Source organism: Piliocolobus tephrosceles, chromosome 15 (genome assembly GCF_002776525.5).
Source record: "Piliocolobus tephrosceles isolate RC106 chromosome 15, ASM277652v3, whole genome shotgun sequence".
NCBI classification, from domain to species: domain Eukaryota; kingdom Metazoa; phylum Chordata; class Mammalia; order Primates; family Cercopithecidae; genus Piliocolobus; species Piliocolobus tephrosceles.
This window is the reverse complement of record NC_045448.1, coordinates 92428877-92449775: the sequence shown is the minus strand read 5'-3', so window position 1 is coordinate 92449775 and position 20899 is coordinate 92428877. Positions and strand designations below refer to the sequence as shown.

The following is a 20899-nucleotide window of genomic DNA, read 5'->3' as shown; positions in this document are numbered from 1 at the left end:
CTTCTCTGATCATGATCTGGAAAGAATTCCAGACAAGGGCACCAAGACAACAGTTCTGTATTTTAGTTTCCTGGAAAGCACAGCTGAGCCTCTTGCAATCCTAAACTCTCTGAGACACACCATTTTCCCACTACAGGAAAAAGAGCTGGGCATGGTGGCTCACACCTGTAATCCTGTCACTTTGGTAGGCCAAGCAGGAGGATTGCTTGAGCCTAGGAGTTCAAGACTGCCCTGGGCAGCACAGGGAGACCCCAACTCTTTGAAAAATAAAAATTAGCCAGGCATGCTGGCACGTGTCTGTGCTCCCACTTGCTTGAAAGGCTGAGGTGGGCAGATCCCTTGATCCTAGGAGGTTGAGGCTGCAATGAGCTGTGATTGCACCACTGGACTCTAGCCTGGGCAACAGAGTGACCCTGTCTTTAAAAAAAAAAAAAAAAAAAAAGCTAGAAAGAATCTTGGAATTCATTAATTCAACCAAATTTGATATTAGGCCCCATTTCCTTAAAACCTGTCACCTGTTTTGAAAATTTATAGAATAAATAAACACCAACTGCCAAATATTTGCAAAATATTTTATTATTCAAATAAAAGCCACACTTCATACTTACTTCAATAACTCCTTATGCTTACACCATCCAAGAACAGATGGACACCACCCAAGACATTCTGGAAATCAGGGAAAAGCCTTTTTTTTGAGACTGGGGTCTTGTCATGTTGCCCAGACCGAAATACAATGGTGTGATCATAGCTCACTGCAACCTTGACCTTCTGGGCTCAAGCAATCCTCCCACTTCACCCTCCTGAGTAGCTGGGATTACAGGCATGTGCCACCATGCCCAGCTAATTTTTATATTTTTTGGTAGAGATAGTGTCTTACTAGGTTGCCCAGGCTGGTCTTGAACTCCTGGAAAAAGCCATCTTCAGATGAAAGCTGCTCTAGACATATCTCTTGCATCGCCCTATGTTAAAATGTCTTCCCTGTTTTTGTTATGGAATAAGAAACAAAAAATAATAAAGAGACTTGTTTTAAATGATAAGGTTTTTAATGCATCTCTTGCTATCTCTCAGAATAAATGGGATGCCAGAAGTGCAAGACATGAAACTTATCACTCCTGTACGGCGTTCGTCGAGGATTGAGCGAGCAGTGTCCCGCTACCCGGAAATGCTGCAGGAACACGATTTGGTAGTGGCTTCTCTTGATGAACTGTTAGAAATGGAAGAAACAAAATGTTTTATATTCCGTAGAAATGAGGCTTTGCCTGTAACATTGGGGTTTCAAACCCCTGAATCATAATTTCTTGATGCTTTTTTTTAAAAAGGTGTTTCAGAACCTCCATAAGACAAGAAGTATTCTTGTCCAAGTGACCTGGAAAAAAGTGTGTAATAGAGAGGCATCGTGGATGCAGATTATGGACTCTCAGGACTTAAGTAATTCACTGGGCTTAGTCTCAAATTTTATCTCCCCATGGGAAAATCTTTGCTTTATGTGTTTGAGACTGTAGTTTGCCAGTCTTACAGTATACATAAATTTCAAACTTTTGAATACTCTACAACTATGATAAAAATTTATACTTTATTGATCTACTTTAATCCCAACATAGTTTTTTATATCAGAAGGTTGGTCCCACAGTATAATGGGACTTTTCTTTCTGCATCCACCTTAGCAGAGGGCAAGTCCTTTCATCGTGGAAGATCTGAACTTTGACGCTAGCTTGACAGGCTGAATGGACCTTGACAGATGGCCAAGTCAAAACCCCTCATTTTACAGATGAGCTTATGCTAGCTGTGCCTCTGCTCAGAGATCATAAATTTATGTGTGATCTTTGACTTCCATCACAGTATCCTTGTAAATGAGAGAGAATTCTTGTTTTTCCTGTGCCAGGTCTCAGAAGAAACACAATCCTGAATGGGCGTGGCCATCTAGCTTTTATATCCAAATCTAGTTTTGCATTTGTTACTCAAACACTTCAAGTAACAAAAGGGGGGCAGGGGAGAGGGGTGGGGAGTGGACACTGGCTTCTTCACTTCAGTTCTTTGCTCAGCTAGGGGATAGCTGGCCTGAGAAGGCAGTGCAAGCCCCAGAGACTGTTGTAGGTTGCTTTTTCTTCCTCCTGGGCAACCTATTTGTGGAAAGGTTTTACCTTAGTCATTATGTAAATATAATGTGTAGAAAAACCTAGTCAACACATTTTAAATTTTAGCTTTCTTAATATTTAAGTATTACCTTAAAACAACATTAAATTTCTATTAGTTCCTGCTTGTTTATCTTACTTATTTTAGAAAACTGTGATAATGGCTTTGCATAGAGAATTAGGAGTTTGTCTAAGGATGCACCAGTTGGCTGTCCCAAGAAACCTCACAAGGAACATTCATTACCAAGGAGAATGGACTTTGATCAAAGGTCTATGAGCCTCATCCAGGAACTAGATTTTTTTTAAGGGACGCAGATCTATTTCTGAAAGTCAGATTTATAATAAAGCTAAAAAAAACTGAGCTGTAAACGTGTAATACCAGCAGACTTTCAATAAGAGATAGACTCTTACAACTCAATTGTAGAAAAACAAATAATTAAAAATGGGCAAAGGACCTGAACAGACATTTCTCCAAAGAAGACATAAAAAATGGCCAATAGGTATAGATATGAAAAGGAGTTCAGCATCATTAATTTTAAGAATAATGTAAATTAAAACCACTGTGACCTATCACCTCACTCTATAAGAATGACTTATTAACAAGACATGAGATAAATGTTGATGAGATTGTGGAGAAAAGAGAACCCTAGTACACTGTTGGTGGGCATGTAGATTGGTGCAGCCGTTATGGAAAACAGTATGGAGGCTCCTAAAGAAATCAAAAATAGAACTGTTACGTGACCCTCTTCCAGTAGGTATGTACCCAAACAAGATGAAATCACCGGCCGGGTGCGGTGACTCGTGCCTGTAATCCCAGCGCTTTGGGGTGGGTGAATCACCTCAGATCAGGAGATCGAGACCAACTTGACCAACATGGTGAAGCCCTGTCTCTACTGAAAATACAAAAATTAGCCGGGCGTGGTGACGGGCACCTGTAATCTCAGCTACTCAGGAGGCTGAGGCAGGAGAATCACTTGAACTCGGGAGGTGGAGGTTGCAGTGAGCCAAAATCACATCACTACACTCCAGCCTGTGTTACAGGGCAAGACACCGTCTCAAAAACAAAAAGATTAAATCGTCACCTCATAAAGATATCTACACTCCCATGTTTGTGGCAGTGTTATTCTCAATAGCCAAGATGTGGAAACAACCTAAATGCCCATCAATGGACAAATAAATAAAAGAAAATATGGCATATGCATGCCATGGAATAGTATTCATCCTTGGAAAAGAGGGAGTTCTTGCTGTTTGCCACAACATAGATGGACCTGGAGAACATGCTAAGTGAAATAAGCCAGACACAAGGAGAAATACTGCGTGATATCACATGTGGAATATTTAATTTTTTTTTAAAAAAAGGAGCTCAAGTACACAAACAGTGCTTACCATAGATTGGAGAAGAGGAAATGGGGAGATGTAGGCCAAGGATACAAAATAGCAGATAAGACGAACAAGCCTAGAGATAGGGCTAAAGTTAATACAATTGTATTAGGATTTTTGTTAAGTAAGTAGATTTTAGCTGCTCTTATCTCATGAAAAACTGTGAGATGATAATGTTAATCTGCTTCACTATAGCAACCATTTTATTATCTATGTGTATCCCATAACATCATGTTGTAAATCTTAAATATACCTAATAAAATAAAATTGTCACCAAAATGCAGGAATTAGAGTTAACTTTACCTGTGAAGCCAAATAATGCTCAGAGGGCTGCTTAGAGATCACAGAGTCTGAACATGGGACTTAGAGGAATCAAATAGTGAAAATCACCAGGCTTAGAGAGTCTGAAGCGAGTCCTGTGTTAGGAATATTCTTGCCTCACATCTCAGACACTGTCCTAAGTCCGTTGACCAGGTTCTCATGATTGATCCTGCACTGCCATCCATTGCTTGTGCGCTTGCTTTTTTTCTGGCTTCTAGAATGGTCCATCTTTGCCACCTAAATCCCTCCCCTGACCCCAGGCCTAGGAGTCAGTTGTCTCTTTATGGTGGTTTTATGTCTCTCTCCTCAAAACCATTGTCTTGAGATTAAAGATTAGTTCTCAAAAGAGCAGTTTTATTTTCTGTATTGCTAGTTGCTTGCAGGATGTCTCACAGTATTACCCTGGGTACCAACAATAACAGTGTAGGTTGAACTGTTGGTGTCGAATAATGTATAAGTTTAAAAATGGCAAATTGGAGGTTTTGAACAGCCTCGTCAGACTATAGAGTCTTCCAGACACAAAAGGATGTGGAAATGATTGTGGATGGTACAGCAGCTGCAGAAAACTGCACCCTAATTCTGGGGCTCTTTGTAGATAATCAGTAACCCTCTTGTTTAGTAAATAGCTGCTCCTAGACATAGGGAGTAAGAAAGAGGGAGAGTGGAAAAGAAAGAAGGTGGGCCCGTAATTTGGGAAGGAGATTGATAGGGAATTGTAGTGGAAACACGGGCCTTTGCAGAAATAAGCCTAATGTTGTTCAGGGATGGCTTTTTAGAGGAGGTGAGTGTAAAGCAAATTCTAAAGAAAGAAAGGTGGGGGGATTATGTATGGTAGCTCTGTGCAGAATGACCATGAACCAGAAGACAGAGGAGAAGCATGATGGTTCACATTTATTAGTGCTCACTATGCCAGGCACTCAACTGAGTCTTTTACATACTATAAAATACTGTTCCTGAGGCTGGGCATGGTACCTCATGCCTGTAATCCCAGCACTTTGGGAAGTCGAGGCGGGTGAATCATCTGACGTCAGGAGTTTGAGACCAGCCTGGCCAACCCATCTACTAAAAATACAAGCGTTAGCCAAGTGTGGTGGTCGTGCCTGTAATCCCAGCTGTTCAGGAGGCTGAGGCAGAACTGCTTGAACCTGGGAGACGGAGGTTGCAGTGACCCAAGATCGTGCCACTGCATCCCAGCCTGGACGACAGAGCAAGACTCAGTCTCAAAAAAAAAAAAAAGTTCTTGCCTGCTGGCATGTACTCCCCCTTCTAATAAAAGCACCCCAAACTGGGTGTGGTGGCTCACACCTAGCATTTTGGGAGACCGAGGTGAGCAGATCACTTGAGGCCAAGAGTTCAAGACCAGCCTGGCCAACGTAGTGAAACCCTGTCTTTACTAAAAATACAAAAATTAGCCAGGTGTGGTAGGGTGCGCCTGTAGTCCCAGCTATCTGGGAGGCTGAGGCAGCAGAATCACTTGAACCCGGGAAACAAAGGGGCAGTGAGCCAAGATCACACCACTGCATACCAGCCTAGGCGACAGAACAAGACTCTCACAAAGCACCCCAATTTCCCTACTACCACCTCTTTCCTGCTGACAATCTACGTGGTTTAAGAAGAATGGGCTCAACCCCAGTATAAGCATGTGACCCAGGCCTGGCAAAGCCAAACTGGGCACTTCCCTGGCCAGTGGCATTGATTGGAGGATGGGGTAGTGTCTCACAACCAGTGAGGCATCATTTCCCAGACTTTCATTAGATACTTCCTGGTAGAGTAGCTGAAAAAGAGAGAAATCTGGAGTTTGGAGACAGCCATCTTATAACCCCATGGACAAAACCTGCCAGAGAATAGTACCAACACGGAATAAACTTGAGAGCTGGAGAGAGCAAGCTATGTCCAGTGCCTGATTTGACTCCCTGGTTAATGCTATGCCTGGAGCTGGGCTAACCCTGGACTTTTTAGTTATATAAGCCAATAAATTCTCTTTTTTCTCAAACCAATTTCATTAGGTTTCCTTCAGTTGCTAAAGAAAAAATCCTGACTAATGTATACAAACACACACACACACACTCTCTCTGTCTCTTATAATAGCATAGAAAACCAAGCTCCGTGTCCGTTACCTCACTATACCCTTACAATAGCTTTATGACATGGTTATGGAAACAGAGTAATTAATAAATGTCAGTCCTGCAATTTCAAAATCAGGGCTGTCTGGCTTCAGGTCCAGAACTTTTAACTCCTATCTCTATTTAAAGTAAGGAAATGAGGACTAGGGTGATGATAAGGAAACAACACATCTGAGCAAGATAAATTTTTGAACTGTTCCCAGTTTACCAAGCAGGAATCACTGTGACAGCCAAAGTACTGTCATTTATTCTACAAATAAATGATCACATTTTTACCACTAGTTCACTACCCCAGAGATGCTGCTTCTGTTCTCTTCATTTCCTGACTGCTCAAGACGATGCCAGAATGAGATGTCAATTCAGCTGCTGTCACTAGTCCCAAATGGAAATGCGTCTCTCTCACATCAGCCATCCAAGTGACAGCCCAATGCTAATCTAATGCCAAGTCCAGACTATGTCTGTCTTGTGACTCCACCATCCCTCGGAGACAGCCTCGTCCATGTGGCCAAAGAAGGCTCCCAACCAACTTCGCTGTCCAGCCAGCTGGAAGGGGGAAGAGAGGAAGGGGAAGGCACACCCCTCCTAAGGTCACAGATTGGAAGTTGGACCATTACTTCTGTCCAGAATTTAGGGGCCGGAACTTGGTCACATGTCCCCACCCATCTAAAGAAGCAGGGAAATGTGTATCAGATGGCCACATGCCCAGCTAAAAATTCTTCCAGAAATGGGAGATGAATGTCAGTGTCTGCACACAGTCTTGGAAGCAATGGTGTGGTTCTGTCTCTAAGGTATAGATAAAACAGGAGTGCAGAGGTGACATCAGGTTAAAAAAAAAAAAAAAAACTACCCAAATAGACGTATCTGTCCTACCTCCCAGCGAGACACATTCCTGAGAGTTTAGAAGCAGCGTTCTAATCCAAAGCCTTATGTCCTTTCTCCACTTTCTCTTGTCTCATATTCTTTGCCTCGCCCCTTTCCCTGCAGTTCTACAAGAGTAATAATAAACTGGGTGACGTGTTATTCAATAAAATACTGTAGATGCCAGAGACACAACAGTGAGCCAAAAGGACATTACCTTTTGAAGCTGAGAGTCTAGTGGGGACACATGTTAATCTAAGAACCACAAATGCAAGACTCCAAGGCCTGAGAAATAGAGGCCTATGAGCGAGGGACTAAAGAGAAACTGGTCTAGTCAGGGAGGTTAGCTGAGGGGAGAGCAGATGTAACAGGGAGAAGAGGCAGGGAATGGGCCGGGCATAGGAAAAGCACAGGAAAGGCCCTTTGGCCAACTCTCTCCTGCCCCTGCCCCTCCCTCTCTCCTCTCCCTCGCTAGGATCTCGTAAGGCATTTCTGCCAGATTGTTTATCCCTCAGTCCTTTTCTGTATCCTCTTTACCCTGGGTAGGAATTCGAAGATTTGATTTTTGTAGTATTAGCTACTACACAATATTTCAGGACCTTTCTGGAAAAATATGGGCTCTAGGGTCTGAGCAGTTTTTCTGATAAATACTATCCTTTAGCCCTTGAGTAAGAATCAAGTGTTTAAAGACACAGGCCAGTGAGACGTGGTATCTACCTGGAGAACCTGCCCCTACAGGCTCTGGGACCTGAAAGTCAATCCAGGGAAAGGAAGAAAAGGCCTTAGCAGTGTCAAACCTGGAAGCTTCCGAAATGCAAAGAAGATGTTTTAAAAAAAAAAAAAAAAAAAAAAGATGCCGGACTCGGTGGCTCACGCCTGTAATCCCTACACATTGAGAGGCCGAGGCAGGCGAATCACTTGAGGTCAGGAGTTTGAGACCAGCCTGGCCAACATGGTGAAACCCCGTCTCTACTAAAAATACAAAAATTAGCCAGGTGTGGTGGAGTGTGCCTGTAATCCCAACTACTCAGAGGTTGAGGCAGAAGAATTGCTTGAACCCGGGAGGTGGAGCTGAGATCGTGCCACTGCACTCCAGCCTGGGCAACAGGAGACTCTGTCTCAAAAAAAAAGTAAACTCTCCGATTCCATGGCCCGTTGTCCCTTATTTATCCTCAGGTATCCAAGTGTTGCCATTGTTTATCCACAGAAAATGAAGCTAATGAAGTGTATCCTCAGACCTGTTCCTTCAAGGGTTCACTTTGTCATTTCAAACATACACATTCAACCTAGGTCTCCATATAATGCCAGATGATCCCACTAACAGACAAAAAGTGAACTGTAGGAGTAAATTGAAATCAGGGACATCAAAACAATGATGCTTCAGTGCTTTAATACCACAGAGAAGCTTCTAACACACTCGAGAGTGAAGTTTTAAAATCATGAGTATGACTTTTTATGTGTTTTAATGCGTATATACAAACTCAAAGACATTTGGGCTATCTCATTTAACATCTTTCGTAGTGACCCAGATGAAAAAGCAGTTAGTGAGGTATAGAGCCAATCAGGTTTTATTGTTCTTACTAGTAACAGAATCAGAAGTGTACAGAAGGCCGGGCGCGGTGGCTCAAGCCTGTAATCCCAGCACTTTGGGAGGCCGAGACGGGCGGATCACGAGGTCAGGAGATCGAGACTATCCTGGCTAAGATGGTGAAACCCCGTCTCTACTAAAAAATACAAAAAACTTGCCGGGCAAGGTGGCGGGCGCCTGTAGTCCCAGCTACACGGGAGGCTGAGGCAGGAGAATGGCGTAAACCCGGGAGGCGGAGCTTGCAGTGAGCTGAGATCCGGCCACAGCACTCCAGCCCGAGCGACAGAGCGAGACTCCGTCTCAAAAAAAAAAAAAAGTGTACAGAAATAACTATTTTTTAAAAGACATGTTTAGAAATAAAATTGGATATGAGACATCATGCGTTCAAGAGAAGTAGGTAAAATAATTTAACTTGTGCACACATTTCCAAACATCTCAAAGACTGCCAGGGAGGCCTTGTAGGTTAAGAGCAATACTCCTTCCTCCCTAAAAGAAGTGTTTGCAGGCTCCAAATCTGCTACATTTAAGAGATTTCAATACGGTTGCTTTTTCCTTCTTCTATACTTCTGTTATCTGAAAAATATCTCAAGTAGAAGATGACCCGTGATGTTGGCCCATGTCTGGGACCCCGTCAGCCTCGATGTAACTCTCCTGGTCCTCGTTTCTCTCTTTGCCCTCACCCTTATAAGAAACACAGAAAGTGAGTATGGATGTTTTCTTCCCGGCTCACACAGTGACTCCCAACCAGGGGTAGATAATGTGTCAAAATGCCCTAGGCTGGATCCTGATGGGGTGAGGATGTAGAGGGATCAAACCACAGGCTTCCGTCGCTGACAGGAGTGTGTCCATCTCTCTGCTGGGCTAGGATAGAGAAATAGTTGCCAACCACTGATTAAAGCCTGTGAACACGCATGAATTTTGAGCTTCTCCTGGGCAGGAATGAAGTAACTTACACTTTGTTTTCTAAACTGCTCGGCACACGGGAGCTGCTCAGTAAACACTAGTTGAAAGAATGAACGCTGTGCCTGGTACAACACAGCCAAAGGGGACCTATGGGATGCACATCTTTTAATGTGAGCCCCCAGAAAGCCAAGGGAGGAACAGGAACCTTTATGCAGGGTTTTAGGGCTACAGAACCCAACAAGGAACCCAGGCATCCACTCCTGTCTCAGCTCAGAGGCGGGTCAGGCCGCATAAAGTGTCAAAGGGATCTGAAGCTAGAGCTGCTAGTCATTGATGTTAACAAAGCGTGTCTGGGGAGGAAGCCTCGGTGTGGCAGAGGGCACGTCCTGCAACCTTCCCTGGAGGGAATGATGTGTATGGATTGACCAACAGCAGTCTGTAGGGGTGCAGGGCCCAACAGTGCACAAAGCACTGCTGAACAGAACCTGTCGCCCTTTTGGATCCAACACCACTCTTTTTTTTGAGACAGTCTTGTCCTGTTGCCCAGGCTGGAGTGCAGTGGTGCGATCTCAGCTCACCGCAACCTCCGCCTCCTAGGTTCAAGTGATTCTCCTGCCTCAGCCTCCCAGGTAGCTGGGACTACAAGCTCCCACCACCATGCCCAGCTAATTTTTGTATTTTTAGTAGAGACAGGTTTTCACCATGTTGGCCAGGCTGGTCTCGACCTTCTGCCCCTCAGGCAATCCGCCTGCCTCAGCCTCCCAAAGTGCTGGGATTATAGGCGTGAAACACCACACCTGGCCCCAATATCCCATTTTAAAAACAAATATTTAACTTCTACTTTTCCATCCTGAATTGAAATTCATCGATACAATTATCATCTCTATAATTTAAAATATCAATATAATACCCTAACTATAAAAAGGAGAAATAAAAAGAAAAGCATTTTACAATAAAATAATATGTATTTTTACATAAATAATCAGGAACGACTATGCTTGCAGACAGAAACAAGCCCACAAGCCCCCCCATCAATTGCCTCATGCGCCCTGGGGTTGATACAACCCCACTGGGAACCACTGCTCTAGCCCGTGGGACCCCAAGCCCCCTGTGGCCACAGAGCTCCTCGGCCACAGCCACTCACCCTCTGGCTGCAGGAGAGGAGGCAGGAGGCAGGAGGCAGGGTCCAGACTGGCCTGTTCTTGCTCCACGACTGACTCATGTGGCATCTGTAGGGATCAATGCAGGTGGAGGTGGAGCACTCCAGGCCTTCCAGGATTCCTCAGCTATGCACAGGCTTCCCTGCCCACAGCTGCCCGCTTCCTGCCCAACAACGTTGCTGCGGAGGAAGGCGCCTCGGAAGTTCAGCAGGGGCATGAAGGTTCTGGTAGCCAGACTTCACTTCCTCAAAAATCCCAGGCCAAGGTCAGGCGCGGTGGCTCACGCATGTAATCCCAGCACTTTGGGAGGCTGAGGCAAGTGGATTGCTTGAGCCCAGGGGTTCAAGACCAGCCTGGGCAACATGGTGAAATCCTGTCTCTATAAAAACGTAAAAATTAGCCAGGCATGGTGGTGCATGCCTGTAATCCCAGCTACTTGGGAGGCTGAGGCACAATAATTGCTTGAACCCAGGGGGTGGAAGTTGCATTGAGCAGAGATTGCACAACTGCACTCCAGCCTGGGCAACAGAGCGAGATTCGGTCTCAAAAAAAAAAAAAAACAAAAAAAAAATCCCAAACCAGGAAGATTGACAAGGTCAAATTTCTTTAAATGTTTTGCCTTGTCACTTTTGGGGAGGGGGAGCCAGTGTGTTCTTCACCTGTCTGGTCTCTACTTTAACAGTAATATCTCCCAGCACAGATGGCTATGCCTGGACCCCCAGCTTTGCCCACGGGAGCTCTCCGGTCCAGCCCATCGAAGAGCCCAGAGATGAGATGAGGCCGCCCGGTGAAAGCCAGTTCCCCCAAGCGTGTGGGAGCACAGTGCAGGGAACGGAGTGTGACCCTTGGAGCTTGACAGGCTCACATCCCAGCTGTGTGGTCCATGAGCTTTGTGACAGCAAGTCACTTAGATTCTCTGTGCTTCCTCGTCAATGACAAAATGAGGAAGATAAAACCTACTTTGCTGAGTTATATTGAGTGTTAAGCAGAATCGATGAAAAGCACCCAGCCCAGTGCAGGAAACACAGCACTCAATAAATGGTTTTTCTCCTCTCAAACATCTGGAGGGCAGCCAAGGGCAGCAGGGAAAGCAGGCGGCGGGGAGCCTCAAAGGTCTAGCTTCAAGTCCAGATCCTAAACTGCAGGCTCTACATCTTATCAAATGGAAGTGATGATACCAACTTGGGAGGACTGACACGTGCAGGTTCCAGGGAAGCCCTGCACTGGCCAGTCTCGTGACTCCTGCTAACCCTTGCCCAGTGCCGCCATAGCCGTCTCTACCACCCTGTTCTTAACCCAGAAGCATCCTCCAGTCTCCCAGAGGAAAACCAGCCAGAGTATTTACTGTATCATCGGCTGCCTCCTCCACCCCCTTGGAAGCCATTGTATGTTTACTGAGGATAGGAGTTCTGTGCCTTCCTCCTTGCAACTGGTATCTTTTCTACCAAGGAAATGATGAGATATTGTGGTCTCAATCTAAAGCAGAAGTTAAGGTTGGGCACAACGAAGAATATCCCTGCTGAGGCAACTTATCTGTATAAACCTAACTCTTCCCATGCATCTGTTAAGACATGGACAGTTATCTGCAAGGCTGTGACCCCACTGAGTCTGAAGGTGGGAGATTGGGGCTGGTGACCTTGCAAGCTCCTAGCAAGGCTAGGGACCAGTGGGTCCTTCTAGGACAGACGTTCAGAGACAGCCGTGAAGATTCCACAGGGACCTACCAACTCCGGGGCCGCCCGAAACAGTGAGCTGAGCGGGTAGTACAGGAAGTTGAGGCAGGTGGCAGTGTAGAGGTCAGCGTAGCGCATCAGAAGGCTGGAGAAGAGTGTCTGTTGGAAACCGCAGCGGAACAGGCTGCCCACAGTGCTATAGCACAGGTCCAGCTCCCGGGTGACCCTCTGGCCCAGAGGGGCAACACACTGAATTGAAATCCCAGCCCACCTAGGCCTGCCCTCACCTACTCCCTTTCTGGGCAACCCTGGCCTCTCTGGGCCTCTCACCAGGGGACATTGAGGCCTATGCCCCTCTGTAGGGAAGGAGCAGCATGTTGTAGACCCACAGGCTGCACACGTGGCTTTTGGAGGTGGGGCAGCTCCCCACTTTGCCACAGGCCCCACTCCGGCTTTCCATCACAGTTACCTGCCTGGTCCTGGACATGGACCACCCAGGACTAAACCCACAGCTTAATTTACCTTCTGAGTCCAACAGAGGACTTGGCAAAGGCGACACCCCCAGCCCCGCTCCTACTCTCCTGGCAGGCCCCACCCCGCCACCAGGCCCTGTTTCCTTGTCTGCTTTTAGAGCCTAGAGAATGGTCCCAACATTAACTCCCAGGATGACCCCTCTCTGAACCTCAGTTTCCTCCTCTGTAACATAAAGGTAACAATGCCGGCTCCGTCCACCTCTTAAGGATGTGGGGAAGATCAAACGGCTGTGCTTTGTAAAAGGCTCTGCAAAGACCCTTTGTGATCGGCTGCAGCTCCGCTTGGGATGACCGAGTGACCTGATTCCCTCCATCTGGCCGGCCCATGGGCACCTCCAGCTTTTTGGTGGCTGGTCAGTAATGCCACGAGGGAACACTGTCTTTTCTTCTCTTTCCCCAGGACCCTGGGCTCACTGGCCCTAAATCGCATTTCCTATCAGAACTGGCTAGTGGGTCAATAAGGGCCCAGCCAGCACGCAGGCATTTCCTAGGCAGGGTGATGGGCAAGGACTGCGGGACTGCCCTTTGGAATGTGGGCCAGCAGAGGGCGCTGGCTGACAAGGCAGGTGGCGCCCAGGCGCGGTTGAGGAGAATCGGGTAACTGGGCCTTTGGCACCAAGGACAAAGCAGGCAGGCAAGCCGTCGGAAGCGAACCCAGCTCCACCCCCACTGGGCCTGTCCTTTCCTCCCTCACCACCCAGCTCTCACCTGGATCTCTCTCTTGGTAAAGTTGATGGCTTGCAGCTCACAACTGCTCTCATCCACGTGCCTGGTACAAAAATAGCCAGGTGACCCAGGGGAGACACAGAGCCTCCGAGTGCCAGGACAGCCAGGACAGTCTCCTTAGACCCCAGCAGGGGTCGGGTGGGGGGACACCGTGCGGACATCCAGTGGGGGTGCCGGGCTGGGTGTGTGCACACGAGCGAGGGCAAGTCCCTGAGTGCTGGACGGGTTCGGACGAAGGGCCTAGAGGTCACAGAATGTGAGCAGTCCCAAGGGGGTGAGAGGGGTCCCCACATCCAGTTTGCTAGGGAAGCTTAGCCTGAAACACATCTTGTTGTTCTGACAACCTCGCTGCCAGGAAAGGATGTGAGCCACTGCCCCTCCATCCCTCTCCCCGTCCCATCCCACCCCCAGAAAGGCCAGGGTCTCACTGGTATATGTCTGCCAGGTGCGTGTCCGGCCTCTTCGGCTCCTCCAACCTCTCTGAAAAGCCGCAAGGGGTCAGTGGGGGTGAGTGACGGCCCGTGTCACCCACTGGCCCTGCCTGCCTGTGTCTGCCGTGACCCAGCCGAGGACTTGCACTCCCCCAACTGTGTACATAACATCCCTGGCCCCTTACATGTGGTGAGACTCTGCCCAGACTGAAGCAAGGACAGCATAGGCCCCATAGGCCCCATGGGACAGGTGAGGGAGTCAGGCGACTTTACTGAGGTCACACAGCAATGACTCAAACCTAAAGCCTCAGCTCTCAGGACAAACCCCAAATTGCGTGGGCTCACACGACTCCCTGCCCTGGAGGATGACTTCAAGTCATTCCTGGATGGAGGGTGTGTACCTTCCACTCACTGAACCTCCTCGGGGTGGGTGGGGAGGGTGGGGTCAGGTGCAGGAGGAAGGTGACGCCTGCAGAAACACCACAGGAGTCTTGGGTCAGGAGATGTGGATTTGACTCTCAGCTTTGCCCCTACTGGCTGTGTGACTTGGGGCAGGCCGCTTAGCCTCCCTGGGTCTCTGTTTCCTTGTCTGTTTCCTCCCCCAGAAAAAACAGAGCGGCCAGGATTCCTGGTCACAACTACCAACCTCCCACGGGAAAAAGGAGAAGGCAGTGCTGGGGCCTCTCCACAGGTGGCCAGTACCCCTCTAACTGTTCCCGACACCAAGAGCTCACCCTTCTCCCGGGCCCAGATGTCCAGCTCCCAGGACTCAGGAAGCACCAGGCAAGTCCGCCAGCCCTGCCGCTTCTTGGACTTCAGAATGTCCCCAAACACGTGGTCCCCAATATACAGGATGTCCTTCCCCCGAACCCCAAGCAGCTCGCACACCATGTCCGATGAGCCTGCCCCCCCAAGGGAGGACAGACACCTGTTTGCCCTTCCTGCCTTGGGGCAAGTGACTTGGGTCAGGTGAGGGGCCTGCGTTCTTAGTTGAGGTAGGGAGGGTTCCCAAGGAGTGATGGGGCATGGTGGGAGCTGGTACCTCCAGAGTAGACAGCACAGTGCTGGTGCGACCCTGTGTAGGTGCCCACGCGGAGCTTTCCGGAGTCCTGGAGGGGCAGAGGGGTGCCCTGGAGCCAGGAGAACCACATCTTTGGTCTCTAGCTAGAGAGGGTCGCAGGGAGCTGGGAGTGGCAGAGGTAATCATGGGGGTGTGGGAGAAAGGAGGCAGCAGAGGGCGCTGAAGGAGGCCTCAGGTTCCCTGCCTCCAGGGACAGACAGGCCAGCAGAGCTGCCAGCCACAAAAGCAGGTCAAGTCTAAGGGGCAGGCAGGCTGCCCTCCCCATGGTCCAAGGGTGCAGGTCGACTGACCTCTGCACCGGCCATTACCGTGTTGACCTGCCTCAGGACCACCCCCTCTGCAAAGAAGCAGGGTTTCTGCATCTTCACCACTATCAGGTCGAAGTAGGACCTCCAGGGCCTGACCGAGGCTTCAGCCTGTTGGGGGTGCACACGGGCCGCACACGCACAGCCTGGTAAATCTGACCTTGCCACAGCCGGTCACCCACCACAGCCTGCCCTCTCCCTACCAACCTCCCAGCTGGATGAGACCTCTCCAGCCCCTGGGAACCGGGTCTCGCTGCCCCGCGTCCCCAGCCAAGCTGGGCACTAGAAAGTGCTCAAAAGGAACTTATGGAGTTGGGTGTCGAACATCATGTGCACCCTCAGGCCAGCCTCCAGATCCCCTCACAGCACAGAGACCCAGGGACAGGTGGCACCAGCATGGCTACCAAGTTAGGGCCCTGCTGCCTGCCCAGTGACACCTGGTCATTCCCAATGACCAGGCCCTGTCACTCCCAGCATCCCTCCGTTTGACCTGCCATGCCCTCATCTCACCCATTTTCTGCCGCCCCTCCCCACATAGCTGACTGCCTCCTATCCCCCCAAAAGGCTCCTCCCATGGCCTGGCTGAGGTCACCAGCCTCCCACCCACTGGGGAGCTTCCATTCATGAGAAATGACCACTCACACACTCAGGTCTTCCTCAAAGGGAGGCTGGACGTGGGAGAGACCCTCAGCATTGTGGAGCAGCCTGGCGCCCTGGCCCTTTGCACAGCCCACCCCAGCCATGCGCGCAACACTCCAACACTCACCTCACTGATGCTGAACAGGTAGGTCGTGATGGCCTGGCAAGGACAAAGCAGGGTCAGGGCACCAAACTTGGGCCACCGCCTGCCTCTGCCCTCACCCACCATCCCCCTGGCACACTGGTGGCCACAGGAGCAAGATGGTGAGAAAGTTGCTCATTCCCCTGAGGCCTTGAAAGGCCAAGAAATGGAGCCCAGGAGACCAGCCCAGTGGCGGGGGTAAGAGGGTCTTTGCTCCCCACCCCCCCACACCTCCCTGTTGCTTGCGATGCCTCCGTGTCTCCTGGGGCCAGGAAGGAGGCCGAGGGCCCACCCCTCCACACACATACTCACATCGGTGTAGTTGTAGCTGCTGTTGGTGGCCAGAAACACTTTGCCAACCTCCTTCATCTTCCCCAGCAGGATGGGGAGGCGTGGCTGGAGCAGAGATAGAGGGACTTGCAGGGCTGGGACTCCCAGAGCCGCCCAGGGATCCCCTCCTCAGGTCTCAGCCTTCTGGGAGCCCACCCCAGCCCAGGCAGGTAGGCACCAGGCCCCATAAAAAGACCCCCAGCACCTGGGGAGCAGAGCTCAGCCTAAACATCAAAGAAAGCCAGGGAAGGGTTGCGGGGGGCAGCCCTGCTGCTTCAGGGGTGATGGCCATGGCCCTGGGTCTGTGGCCACTCACATTCTTCTCCACGTATTTCTCCAAGTCCTCCAGGGTCTTCTCCTTGAGACAGCCCTGCAGGAGGGAGCAAAGGGCCGTGTGTGTCTGTGTGTGTGTGTGTGTGTGTGTGTGTACCCACCCACATGTCTGTGTACAAGATGAGGAGAGTGGGTGGCTCTGGGAAGCCCAGACCAGACCTCAGTCCTCGGTGGGAAGAGGATGGAAAGTCTACGGGGACTGGAGGCCCGAAGGCTGCCCAGGAGAACCAAGAGCAGGCAGGTCAGGGGTCCGGGGGTCCTGGACCACTCACTCACCGAGTGGTGGACATTATTCATGGTATCAGTCACATCCTGGAAGAGGCTTCGGAAGGACATGAAGAGGTTCCCATGCTGATAACTGGTGTCACAGCTGGGGCAGGCCAAGAGGGGAGAGGGGAGTTCAATAAGGGGTCCTGACACGACCTCCAACCCTGAGTCCCACACCAGAGTGACCCCACCAGCCACACTGAGGCCTTCACTGGGCTTATGTCCCAGCCATCCTGGGAGGGGCATCACCCAGGGCTAAGGGTCATCCCTTGGGGGCAGCACCGATGACAGGGTTGGGGTCCACCTTGCAGTAAAGGCCTTCCCACTGAGCCTTCTGGAACCCTTCCAGCCCCTCGGGGAACCCTTGGGGGGGCCCCACTTTGGGGTTTGGTTCCTGAGCAGTGACTGTGTCCTACTGGTCACCCCAGGGCTGGACAGAGCATGAGACACACTTGGTGTAACGGGAGCAGCCGGAGAAGAAGTCCACCAGGCAGGTATACAGGTAGGTTTCTGGGGCAGACAGGCCGGTCAGTCATCAGGCCAGGGAGCCAGGCAGTTCCCCACCAGGCCAGACCTGGAACCCTCAGCTCTGGACCTCAGGACCACCTCCCGTGCCCCCAACCCTCCACCCACCAGGCAGGTTGAAGAGCGTGTTGAGGATGTGGAAGCGCTGCAGGTCATCCCTCTGAATGAACTTGTTGGGGTAGAAGCTCCAGATCTCTGCCCTGAGAAGGAGGTAGGCTGGGGGCAGCCAATGCCCCCTCCCCACTGCCTCCTGGAGGCCTGTCCAGGCTCTGGCCATCCCTTCCAACCCCCACCCATCCCTTCTGTGCTGAGCCTCCCCTGTGGGCCTGTGTCCTTCCTCCCTGCCTCCCTCTGTCCTCCCCCACAGTGAGCAGTCCTCCCCTCCTGGCCTGCCACCCTCCCGGCACCCTTTGTCCCTTACTCTGAGAGGAAGGTGAAGCCATGGGCACCCAGCAGCACGTTCCCGTGGGCATCCACCTTCAGGAGGTTCCCACAGAGCGCATTGAACACCAGCCCCCTGTAGATGGGGGTCGGGGGGACTGTGAGTGAGAGTACCAAGGCCGGGTACTCCTGCCTGTCCTGAGTCACACACCTGGTGGGGAAGGTGGGGTCGTAGGTGTAGCACAGGATCTCATGTGGGTATCCGATACACACTAGGAGCTCAAGCAGCAGCTGGACGGCCAGGGCCTCATAGGCTGGGGACTTGTAGGCTGCAGGGGCCCGGACAGAGTCAGGGGGTTGGTGCCTGGCTGCCCAACCCCTGCTCCCTCCACTCCCAATACGTTCTGTTCCAGCCCTCTCTACCAGCCAGAGTGTAGTCCATGTCGAAGCCAAAGCAACGAATCTTCCCCAGTGCCAGGCTGCGGTAGACAAAAATCCTGGGGAGAGACAGAAGGATGTTGACATCAGCCCACCAGCCCCTCAGAATCCAAGACTCAAGGACGGAGTGGGTGGAAACCCAGCAGAGGAGGGCAGAGCACTCCCTGCAGCTGCAGAAAGGATGGAGGAAGTGGGTCAGGCCAAGCCAGCGCCCTGCCTGGACCCGTGTGTGTCCGAAGGCAAGTGTGAGTGTGCGTGTAAGCGTGTGTGAGCATGCGTGCAAGCGTGCATCTGAGTGCGTGCGGGTAATCAGCAGTTTGCCGTCCCGCCGTGCAGGCGTGTTATAGGCATCCAACCCCGTAAGAAAGTATGTGCAGTTGTTGGTGTGAGGGTTGTCACCTTCTGAAATGGGACTCCACTGTCCAAATTCAGAGATGATGTGCTTGTCACAATTGGATAGTACATGTCACTGTGCCCGTGGTGAAGGGGAGAGATGTCTGCAGAGGGAAGGAAGTGAAGGGGACCGCCCGCCGGAGTGTGTGTGGTCAGTTCCCTGATGGGTTGCGGCAGCTATGGAAGTGAGTGCAAGTGTTCGTCTGCATTTTGGGAGTCCCCATCGCTGTGTATTTAAAGGAGTCCCTATGTGCTGCTGTGGCGTGTGGGGTGTTTATGGGCTGAGACCCCTGGCCCCCACCCCAGGTGCCCATCTCACCGCTGGTGCCAGTTCTGCTTCGGGCCTTGAGGGGAGTCCAGTGCCTCAGGCTCTCCCCAGTCCACACTGGCCATTGTCACCTAGAGTGAGGAGGAGACAAGGGTCCCTTCCTCAGCCTCCTGCACACTATCAGTGGGGCCCAGCCACTCTCCTCTCCCTCATAAGTTTCAGGCACTGCTGACCCAGGTGGCCCCACCCTGTGCTCCCATCTCCCCCCAGCCCCTTTGAGGGAGGAGTCAGTCAGGACAGGCTCTCGTATCTCATCCTTTTCTCTAGAGCAAAAGCAGCAAGGATCTGGGAAAAGCAATTCATGTCCACTGCGCCCTCCCCATGTATCCCCATGGATACATAGGGCTTATGTATCCATGGACCTCAACCACCTAGAGAGTAGCAGAGAACCCAGAATGAGGCAAACATGGGGATACAAAGGCAGGAGGCTCTGTACTGTACTCATGATAAAAGAAAGAACTCAGTACTCTCGCTTTATGCACAATTCTAACACATTTGGTTATCAAATTTCGCAGCTCAAGGCCATTTAGGCAAGACATTGCCAGAAGCATGCCAAGGGCTATAAGAATTGGGAAAATAACTGGGATCTCAGAATGGGGAGTGGGGGAAAGTACAAAAGGAAGTGTCAAAAAGCAGAGTCACTGGGGCCATTTAGTGTAGAGTTCTAAATACTCCCTGAGGGCCCATACACTGGCTCCACAAGGAAGCACTGACTTCCATTTGGAGCTGGTGACCTGGATCATCCAGAAAGACTTAACTGAAGTGACAGGCCCTCTTTTAAAAAGAAAGACAAGCCAGGGCACGGTAGCTCACGCCTGTAATCCCAGCACTTTGGGAGGCCAAGGCAGGTGGATATGTGATCAGGAGATCAAGACCAGCCTGGCCAAGATGGTGAAACCCCGTCTCTAAAAAAAAAAAATTCAGCCAGGCGCGGTGGCAGATGCCTGTAATCCCCGTCTCTCAGGAGGCTGAGGCAGGAGAATTGCTTGAACCCGGGGGTCGGAGGTTGCAGTTAGCCGAGATTGCTGCACTCCAGCCTGGGCAACAGAGTGAGAGCCCATCAAAAAAAAAGAGGAGGGGGGAGAAAGGGAAGGGAAGGGAAGGGAAGGGAAGAAGAGAGAGAGAAAGAAAAGAAAAGAGAAAAGGAAGGAAGGAAGGAAGGAAGGAAGGAAGGAAGGAAGGAAGGAAGGAAGGAGGGAAAGGGCCGGGCTCAGTGGCTCACACCTGTAATCCCAGCACTTTGGGAGGTCAAGACAGGCGGATCACTAGGTCGGGAGTTTGAGACCAGCCTGGCCAGCACAGTGAAACCCCATCTCTACTAAAAATACAAAGATTAGCCAGCCATGGTGGCACATGCTTGTAATCCCAGCTACTCAGGAGGCTGAGGTGGGAGAATCCCTTGAATCCAGGAAGCAGAGCTTGCAATGATCCAAGACCATGCCACTGCACTCCAACCTGGGCGACAGAGCAAGACTCCGTCTCAAAAAACAAAAGACAAGTTTACAGTCAGTTTCAGCACTTTCTCTCCAAAATGACTAAACTAAATGAAGGTGGCACTCTTGAAAAAATAAAAGTTATCTGGAACAACAACAGAAAAACATATCTAGGGATAACTCCTTCCTTGACAGAGCCAGATGAGCACGCACAGCTGTGTGTTGCAGAGCGATGTTTTGCCCAACAACAGACTGCATATGCCACTTAGTCCCATAAGATGACAAGGAGCTGAACAACTCCTATGGCCTGGTGACCTCATCGCCACCATAATGCAAAGTATCACTCACATGTTTGTGGTGATGCTGGCTAGGAGAAATAGGCTGTACCCTGCAGCCGAGGTGTGTAGTAGGCTGTACCACCTAGGTTTGTGTAAGTGCACTCTATGACATCGCACAATGGTGAAATCGACTAACGA

The 20899-nt window shown here is 50.3% G+C and overlaps 1 protein-coding gene across 1 annotated transcript in view; it reads right to left on the bottom strand.

Annotated features, from left to right (window-relative positions):
* Window positions 1-1053: 1053 nt before the first annotated feature.
* Window positions 1054-20899, bottom strand: part of NT5DC4 (5'-nucleotidase domain containing 4) — a 31764-nt gene continuing 11918 nt past the window's right edge. Inside the window, exons 2-19 of the mRNA XM_026449176.2 lie at window positions 18982-19061; window positions 18255-18328; window positions 18043-18160; window positions 17872-17967; window positions 17559-17650; window positions 17378-17435; window positions 16935-17028; window positions 16642-16695; window positions 16308-16391; window positions 15981-16013; window positions 15218-15325; window positions 14871-14937; window positions 14563-14730; window positions 13826-13877; window positions 13380-13440; window positions 12190-12297; window positions 10450-10534; window positions 1054-1204 (exon numbers count right to left, since the gene is read on the bottom strand). Of these exons, the coding sequence (XP_026304961.1) occupies window positions 1107-1204; window positions 10450-10534; window positions 12190-12297; window positions 13380-13440; window positions 13826-13877; window positions 14563-14730; window positions 14871-14937; window positions 15218-15325; window positions 15981-16013; window positions 16308-16391; window positions 16642-16695; window positions 16935-17028; window positions 17378-17435; window positions 17559-17650; window positions 17872-17967; window positions 18043-18160; window positions 18255-18328; window positions 18982-19055 (1524 nt within the window). The 5' untranslated portion in view covers window positions 19056-19061 and the 3' untranslated portion in view covers window positions 1054-1106. The remainder of the gene's footprint in view (window positions 1205-10449; window positions 10535-12189; window positions 12298-13379; window positions 13441-13825; window positions 13878-14562; window positions 14731-14870; window positions 14938-15217; window positions 15326-15980; window positions 16014-16307; window positions 16392-16641; window positions 16696-16934; window positions 17029-17377; window positions 17436-17558; window positions 17651-17871; window positions 17968-18042; window positions 18161-18254; window positions 18329-18981; window positions 19062-20899) is intronic.